Below are 9,015 nucleotides of genomic sequence, written 5' to 3'. Positions count from 1 at the left end.
AGCATGTCACACACACACACACACACACACACACACACACACTCCATTCGTCCCCCACCCTGTGCCCCCCCTACCCTACCAGGCCCCACCCTACCAACTATCTGTGACAAATCCCTGCCTGGGATCTTTGCATTCTGCCCTTGGGCTCCTGCTCTGGCTGGCAACCCCACCCCCATCACCAGCCTTCAAGTATCAGATTCCGTTTCCGGCCTCTTCTTTCCAAACCCCTAAGCCGCCCGCACCTGTCCCCTGGCCTGTCTCATTCCACAGCCAACAGGCTGAAGGAAAGACATAAACCCCAGTCAGTCAGAGGTGGGGGATGGCAGGGCCTGTGCCTACACTGGGGCTGTTGGCTGCCCTTGTTGTGTGTGGTAAGGGTAGACATGACTTCCCTCCTGGGGGCCTTCTATGCCCACCTGGGCCCCCACCGCATGGTGCCCTCCCTAACATTATACCCAATTCCCACTACCACTCTGCCCTTTCTAACCCTAGGAATCCCACCCTCAGGGACCAGCTGGCTTCCCTCTGCTCTGCCCAGCCCACGGCTGACCCAGCAGGCCCACAGGGAAGCGTCCATCCTAGGTCCAGTGACCGGCGCCCTGTCTCTCTCCCCAACCCTCCCAGGCAGTTGGGGCCTGAATGAGGAACAAAGGCTGATCCAGTACCTGTTCAAGGAAAAGGGCTACAACAAAGAACTCCGGCCAGTGGCTCGAAAGGAGGACAAAGTGGATGTCGCCCTAAGTTTGACCCTTTCCAACCTCATCTCCCTGGTGAGTAGACCTTCGCGGGAGAGCCTGGGCTGGGGAGAGGAAGGCAAGAAGGGACAACTTCTCAAAGGCTCCTGCCTAGCTCCCCTTCTGGGAGACATGCGTGACTATTTTCTGTGCCGGATGGTGCCATGGGCCTACAGTCACCCAAAGCCATCAGCTCAGCCTGCCACAGTCGAGCTGCCCCGGGCATGCATGCCCCAACATGGCAGCAGCCCCTGCTCTTCCCTTCCATAGTCTGCTGACCTGCCTCATCTGTTGCTCTCGTAGGCCCTGGCGCTTCCAGGTGCCGTGGTCCCAGAGAACCCAGCAGATTAGATTCTGATGACTGAGTCTGGGTGAAAGGCAGATGGGAACCTTTGGGTACACCCCCTCTTGTTTGTTTACAGAAAGAAGTGGAGGAGACCCTCACCTCCAACGTGTGGATAGATCACGTAAGGACGCCCTGCCGAAGGTTCCAGGTCCCCTTGTGCTCACTTAGGCTAGGAACCCACAAGCTCCTGTGGACACACCTTTGGGGGGAGCTTGACTACAGAGAACCCAGCTGCCCTTTTCAGCCAAGGCCTCTGCCAGCTCCGAGGACGTGTCCCAGCAGGCGGGGGTTCCTCCATGCTAAAATTGCCGCCTCTCTGTCCGATTTGCTTTGTCCTTGGTTTGAGACTGGGTTCTCTAGCCTTATTCCCCTGGCTGGCCTCGAACTCACAGAGATTCATTTGTGTCTGCCTCCTAAGCACTAGGACTAAAGGTGGGATTGAAGCACAGAGACACCAGCCCCTGTTTGCATCAGAAGTCACTCTTCTAATCAAAATATCGGAACTGATAGAAGTCCACTAGAAACAAGCTAGCCCGTCATGGAAATTGTGCTCCTTAGTGGTGTAGTGTACATCCTGCACAACTGTCCGCGATGGGCCTAAGTTGAGTTCTTTATCCATCTCCAAATTTCTTTTGTCCCGACTCTCAGGCTTTGTTCAGACTTTCCTGGAGAAGTGGGGACCACTGGGAGGGTGGTCTGCGGCCGAACCCACTTCTGACGTCCTTTTTGGACCTCTAGGCCTGGGTAGACAGCCGGCTACAGTGGGATGCCAACGACTTTGGGAATATCACCGTCTTGCGCCTGCCCTCTGACATGGTGTGGCTACCAGAGATTGTACTGGAGAACAAGTTGAGAGGAACCCTCCTAGCCCCCCTTGCCTCATTCTGCTTCCTTAAGCCCCTCAGCCTGCACCTCCAGCCCTGCCTGCCCACCCCCTCTCCTGCCTCCTCTGGTCCTGCCCCTGCCGGTTCCTGGCCGACCAGGGCACACAGTGATTATGGTCTCCATCCTACAGCAATGACGGCTCATTCCAGATTTCTTATGCCTGCAATGTGCTTGTTTATGACTCTGGTTACGTGACCTGGCTGCCGCCCGCCATCTTCCGTTCCTCCTGCCCCATCTCAGTCACCTACTTCCCTTTTGATTGGCAGAACTGCTCCCTCAAATTCAGGTGTGTCCCCCTTAATATCTCTCGGTCCAGGGCACCCAGCCAGGGACTGGCAGCTGAGAACTAAATGCTTTCAGGCAGAGAAGCCGTGGTCCTATGCTGAGCAGAAACCCCTCAGATCATAGCCTTCCCCAACTAGCCCTTCCCCTCAGCCACCACCTCCTGCCCTCAGAGCCCCATCCAGAGACTTATGGCCACTGCTCTCTCCAGTTCACTCAAGTATACAGCCAAGGAGATCACACTCAGCCTGAAGCTGGAGGAGGAAGACAACCGCACATACCCCATTGAGTGGATCATCATTGACCCTGAGGGTTTCACAGGTATTTCACGGTAGATGGGCCCAAAGGCGCGCACATCTGTAGAAGTTCTCTTGCATACAGTCACAACCAGCACCTCACACACTCACAGCTTGGGGCACCGACACACGTACAGGGAGAGATAGGCATGTAGCCACAGCCCACACACCTACAGTGTCTGGTCCAAAGAGACTCCAGGGCAAAGCTGAAGGAAACAGGGACCCCCCCTCATCACTACAGCAGATGCTTGCAGGTACGGCAAGGTCTCTGAGGATAGACGTAGCTGATGCGTCTGGGATCAGGCCTTCTGAGGCCTGGAGAGACTGAGGCTGTGCCTGAGGGTCTCATGGATGGATGGATGCTATCACCAACCCCGTCTGTGACTAGCTCAGTTTTGTGGGGCTCTCTGTTCAACCCTGTCCAGAAGAACCTGTGTCTTCCAGTTTCAGGGCTGGGATATGCCATATGAGAGTATGACACTCATCTAATGTTCTCCCGAAGATCTAGGCCAAGGAGCGACATCCCAGAATGCCGCTAGAGCTTTGGTTTTAACTTAGAAGACAAACTCAAAATGGCACAGTAACACACATGCCGGTCGCCTCAGCCCTTGGAAGGCAGAAACAGAAGAACTACCTCAATTTCAAAGCTAGCCTACTCTACACAGGGGGCTTCAGGCTATCCAGGGCTACACACCAAGACCCTGTTTCAAAAACTGACACAACAGGACTAGTGAGATGGCTCAGCAGGTAGAGGTACTTGCTGCTAAAGCTGAGACCTCGGAGTTCAATTCCTGCAGCCCATATGCTGGAAGGAGAGAACCAACTCCTGTGAGTTATCTTCTGACCTACACACACACACACACACACACACACACACTCACACACACATTCACACACACACACACACTCACACACATTCACACACACTCACACACTCACACATTCACACACACACTCACACACACACACTCACACACACACTCACACACACACACTCACACACATTCACTCACACACACACACACATTCACACACACACACACACTCACACATTCACACACACACACACACTCACACACATTCACACACACTCACACACACACACACTCACACATTCACACACACACACACACTCACACACATTCACTCACACACACACACACACTCACACATTCACACACACACACACATTCACTCACACACACACACACACACACTCACACATTCACACACACACACACATACACACACACACTCACACACACACACACACTCACACATACCTCATTAGGGGTGAAGAAAAATCAGTGTAGCAGTACATACCTGTAATCCCAGTACTCCAGCGGCTGAAGTAGGAAGATCATGAGTTCAAAGACAGCCTTGACTGTTGACATCATGAACTGCAAATTCAAGGACCAAGAGCATTTATTTTAGTTTTTAAAAAAAAAGTGATACATTTTATTTTCTCTCTGTATGTATATGTGTGTGCATACATGTATACCATACATAGCACATGTGTCCAGAGGACAATTTGCATCAGTCAGTTCTCTCCTTCCCAGAGACTGAGCTCAGGTCATCGGGCTTGGCAGATACCATTTGACTCATGGAACAAAATCTCATTTTTTCCACATAGTGATTTAAAAAACTCTCCCTTTAACTGGCATGCAACCTACTTTTGTTGTAGTTTTCTTTTTAAAAATTTACTATTTATTTTATGTATCTGGGTGTTTTGTCTGCATGTATGTCTTGCATTCTAGAAGAGAGCATGGGACTACAGCTATTGGACTATAGTTACAGATGATTGTGAGTGGCTATGTGGGTGCTGGGAATTGAACCCAGGGCTTCTAGAAGGGCCGTCAGTGCTCTTAATTGTTGAGGCCATCTCCCCGGCCCCTTGTGATAGCTTTTAAGCCAAAACACATTCCTTATTTGAACCGTGTATGGCTTCAGCTTCTGTCTCTTTCCAAAGAGAGAAAGAAACAATAAACAAACAAATAAAAGAACCTTCCAGAAAAAGCCACAGAGAAAACCTCCTTCCTCCAAGACTGACCCCACAGATGGACCTCACAGGACCCAAAATTCCTCCATGCCTCCGCTGCCTTAGACAGCGCCCTGGCCTGCTTTGCTGCAACCCAGCCCCTCATCCTGTCCCAAGGCTCCTCAGCCCTGTGGTTTCCCTGCTCCAGCTTGATCCTGAGCTGTCCTTGTACCTCCCTCAGAGAACGGAGAGTGGGAGATAGTGCACCGGGCAGCCAAAGTCAACGTGGACCCCAGTGTCCCGATGGACAGCACCAAACACCAAGACATCACCTTCTACCTCATCATCCGCCGCAAGCCGCTCTTCTACATCATCAACATCCTGGTACCCTGCGTGCTCATCTCCTTCATGATCAACCTGGTCTTCTACCTGCCGGGCGACTGTGAGCCTCACACCCCACTCCCTGGCAGCCTCCCCCAAGGCCACTAGCACAGGTGTTCTCATCCTGCCTCTGTTCTTTGCAGTGGCAGGAGAGATGACCGGGGATGACACTGTGTATAAGATATTCAGGCAGGAAGAGCAGGCAGGCCCAGCTGGCCTTTGGGTTAGGAGCTGCATGCTGGGTTCTACCAGGATGCCTGAGAGCTTTCTGAGAGCCAGGGGCTGGGAACATATAAGAGTCAGTGTGGACCTCTTAACCAGTGCTATACTTGCAATGTTTTGAGAGAAAGGCAGGGAGTTTGAGCTCAGGTGACTTGCCCAGATCGCTCAGAGAATAGGCTGTGGAGCCAAGATTTAAAGCAAGGCGTGAGATGTCACACCCCAGGATATGTATCATGACATTGTGAACACTGGTGGCAGAGCCTGCTGTGTGGGGGTGGGAGGGACCTTGTGGACTCCAAGTGTGAGTTTCCAGCCCAGTCTGCCTCTCCAGGTGGAGAGAAGACCTCAGTGGCCATCTCAGTGCTCCTGGCCCAATCTGTCTTCCTGTTGCTTATCTCCAAGAGGCTGCCTGCCACATCCATGGCCATCCCCTTGGTAGGCAAGTGAGTACATAGAGCCCTGCCCATGCCCAGCCTTGCCCACGCCCCAGCCCTCGGTCCCCAGCTCTGGGCATGGTCTGTGTTCTCAGGTTCCTGCTCTTTGGCATGGTCCTGGTCACCATGGTCGTAATGATCTGTGTCATCGTGCTCAACATCCACTTCCGAACGCCCAGCACCCACGTGCTGTCCGAGGGGGTCAAAAAGGTGAGCTTTTGACCAGAGACGGAAACCAAGTCCTGGCCAGGAGGATCCGTGGGGGTGATGGGTGTGATCTCAGAATCACCGGTCCTGTTGCCCAGAATGAGGATCTGGGTTAGAGCCTCGGCTCCACTAAACTTTAAAAAAATCAAGGGGCCAGTGAGAAGGCTCAGTGAGTTGGAGTACTTGTCACCAGGCTTGACTGCCTGAGTTTGATCCTCCACGACCCATGTGGCATAAAGGGTGGACCAACTCCTGCAGGATGCCCCTGCCTCCTCCACAAGAGCACTGTGGCATGTGCACACCTGCACACACATGTCCACGTACGTGTGTGCATGGATAGTATAATTTTAAAATTAAAATTTAAGAGTCAGCAGGAGAGAACACAGGGGACAGGGTGTTTGGGACAAGACTCTCTGTGCTCTAAGTCACTGTGGGCCAACGGGTTTGTTCTGGAACAAGCCATCTTCTGGATGATGATTCTAGAGTCCTTTAGTGGTTTTTGTCTTTAATTGGTTGAAAATATAGCTCAACATTTGGGCTTCTATTTATTTGAGACAGGGTCTTACTGTATAACTCATAAAAAGAGGGGGGGGGGCATGGGTACAAGGCTTAGTTGGCGCAGTGCTGACCCGGCATGCACAAGGCCCAATGCTGAGTGTGAGCCCAGCCTGAGCCTATCGGGAGGGTCATCCTGAGCTACATAGTGAGTTCTGGGCTAATCTGGTATACATGAGACCCTGACTCAAACGAAAAGAAAGAAAGAAGGAAGGAAGAAGAAGGAAGGAGGAGGAGGGAGAGTCTGGGGCAGAAGGCGGCTGGGGTGTGTATCAGTGATAAAGCATATGTTCTAACTCTTTTTTTGTTGTTATTTGTTTGTTTTTGTTTATTTTTTTGTTTGTATTTTTGAGACAGGGTTTCTCTGTATAGCTCTGGCTGTCCTGGAACTTACTCTGTAGACCAGGTTGGCCTCGAACTCAGAAATCCGCCTGCCTCTGCCTCCCAGAGTGCTGGGATTAAAGGCATGCACCACCACCTCCTGGCTTTTGTTCAGACTCTTAATCCTCCTTCCTCAGATTTCTAAAAGCTGGGATTAAAGGCCTGTACCCCCATTCTCAGCTTCTTTTTTGTTCTTAAGATTTATTTTCAGTGACTGAGTTCTGCTGTTGCTAACTTAGTGAAAGCATAGTTAGTGTTGCTAACGGTTGAAGAAAGCACCCTACACCAGTCAGAGGGGACTCTGGGAAGCAGGCGGCACGGTCAGCTCTACGTGGCAACCAGGGTCCTCAGAATGTGTAAAGGTGACTCCACATGTGTGAAATGGCCTGTCTTGTGTCCCCTTGACTGCTAAAGTTCTTCCTGGAGACCCTGCCCAAGCTCCTGCACATGTCCCGCCCAGGAGAGGAAGATCCCGGCCCCAGGGCCCTCATCCGGAGGAGCAGCTCTCTGGGGTACATCTCCAAGGCAGAGGAGTATTTCTCACTTAAATCCCGCAGCGACCTCATGTTTGAGAAGCAATCAGAGCGGCACGGGTTGGCCCGGCGCCTCACCACAGCCCGTGAGTTTTGGTTGTTTTGGAGCTTGGCCCATGTGTGGGAGGTGGGCAGGGATAGGCATCACACCTGCCCCTGACCTGTGTCCGCAGGCAGGCCACCAGCAAGCTCTGAGCAGGTCCAACAGGAGCTCTTCAATGAGATGAAGCCGGCTGTGGATGGGGCAAACTTCATCGTCAACCACATGAGAGACCAGAACAGTTACAATGAGGTGGGTGTCCTAAGCTCACCATGGAATGAGATGTTCAAGTAGACTAGGGGTCAAGTGAATTCTGTCTTCCCCTCATATACACGTGTCCACTTAGATGAAGAGATGCATGGTGGGTAAGGGACCCTTGGCGTACATTCTCCCGGGAAGGCAGGATTCCTTCATGAAACCCCACAGCAACCCACTGGACCAAGCCAGGGGCACATACGGACAAACAGGCAGACAGCCTTACACGATCAGGACAAATTTTAAGTACATCTTAGGGTCTGTTCTTTCTACTCAGATACTCCAGATAGCATCTATCTATTATATTTATTTATTTTTATATTCATAATTTTATAAATTATATACGTGTATTTATATATTATATACTCACTATACAAGTACATTATTATACAATAAATATATAGTATATAAATATATTGTATAAAAATAAGAATAAGTAATATGAAAATATTTTTATATATTATACCACATATTATGTAAAATATATATTATATTTTATATATTTATTTATAATATTTGATTTATTATTATGTTACTTTTGTAGTGCTAGGGATTAGACTCAGTGCCTTATATATGCTAGGAAAACATTATACCAGAGATTTATACCCCCAGCCCAGCACCAGACCTTTCAAAGACATCCATTCTGGATTGTGTATTCTTAGGCAACTTTTTAACAGTTCTCCATTATATCCTCCTGTTCACATGTGGCTAGAAGCAGCCCTGAGTGGCTTGGGTCCCTACTAGGAGTGATGTCATCCTGTCCTGACCCACCTACTGACGTAAGCCCAAGGTGGCTCCTACAGACACACAGAAACCGATCCTGTGTGCCTCCATTTCTGGGCCCTAGTTAAGGGGTATGAGCCTGCATTCTGAAGACCTCCCTCACCTCATGGTGTCTTGACCCTAAATATAGGAGAAGGACAACTGGAGTCAGGTGGCCCGTACAATCGACCGTCTCTGCCTGTTTGTGGTGACACCCATCATGGTGGTGGGCACAGCCTGGATCTTCCTGCAGGGTGTCTACAACCAGCCCCCGCCCCAGCCTTTCCCTGGGGACCCCTTCTCCTATGCCGAACAGGACAGGCGCTTCATCTAGAGCAGGCATGAGTAAACAGGCAGACAGCAGTCTGAGAACAGCACTTAGTTCCTGCCCTTGAGCTGGTGCCTCTCTGGTGCTGTGTGGCTGGGCTGAGCCTCCTCCTGGGCACAATTCCTTTCTAAATAAAGGAGGGAGACATTTGAGATGGGCTGGGAGTGGATGTGGTGGAAAGGGGGGCCCAGGGTTGTGAAGAGAAGCAGGGGCCTTACTCAGGGGCCAGGGAGGTGATCTTGGGACTGGCTTCCTGGGAAGAGCACTGTGAGGGGTCCCCCAGCCTGAGCTGTTTCTCTGCCTCACTCTCTTCCAGAGCAGGTCAGAATCTGAACTTCCTGTTTCCTTGCCTTCCTTCCGGTACCCACCTGGGGCCCAGAGAGGGGACTCCTCTCC

At 51.1% G+C, this 9,015-nt stretch overlaps 1 protein-coding gene across 3 annotated transcripts; it reads left to right on the top strand.

The window, feature by feature from the left end:
• The first annotated feature begins 319 nt into the window (after window positions 1–319).
• Window positions 320–8,625, top strand: Chrnd (cholinergic receptor nicotinic delta subunit). Of its 3 annotated transcripts, none has more exons than XM_052193330.1 (12): window positions 320–371; window positions 625–770; window positions 1,157–1,201; window positions 1,819–1,928; window positions 2,096–2,251; window positions 2,459–2,568; window positions 4,763–4,963; window positions 5,456–5,567; window positions 5,654–5,768; window positions 7,116–7,320; window positions 7,408–7,526; window positions 8,443–8,625. In XM_052193330.1, exons 1-12 carry the CDS (start codon window positions 320–322, stop codon window positions 8,623–8,625), a joined length of 1,554 nt encoding a protein of 517 aa, XP_052049290.1. The 3 variants fall into 3 exon arrangements, with proteins under 3 accessions (XP_052049290.1, XP_052049289.1, XP_052049291.1); XM_052193329.1 differs by having other exon boundaries at window positions 616–770; XM_052193331.1 differs by lacking the exon at window positions 1,157–1,201.
• Window positions 8,626–9,015: the final 390 nt, after the last annotated feature.

This window comes from Apodemus sylvaticus, chromosome 9 (genome assembly GCF_947179515.1).
Source record: "Apodemus sylvaticus chromosome 9, mApoSyl1.1, whole genome shotgun sequence".
NCBI lineage: Eukaryota > Metazoa > Chordata > Mammalia > Rodentia > Muridae > Apodemus > Apodemus sylvaticus.
This window is presented reverse-complemented; position numbering and strand designations above follow the sequence as displayed.

Excerpts from the sequence above, each read along its gene's own strand:
- Chrnd (XM_052193329.1), top strand. The coding sequence starts at position 320 with ATGGCAGGGCCTGTGCCTACACTGGGGCTGTTGGCTGCCCTTGTTGTG. Across the intron at positions 771-1,156 it reads TTTCCAACCTCATCTCCCTG|AAAGAAGTGGAGGAGACCCT; the intron begins GTGAGTAGACCT and ends GTTTGTTTACAG. Across the intron at positions 4,964-5,455 it reads CTTCTACCTGCCGGGCGACT|GTGGAGAGAAGACCTCAGTG; the intron begins GTGAGCCTCACA and ends CTGCCTCTCCAG.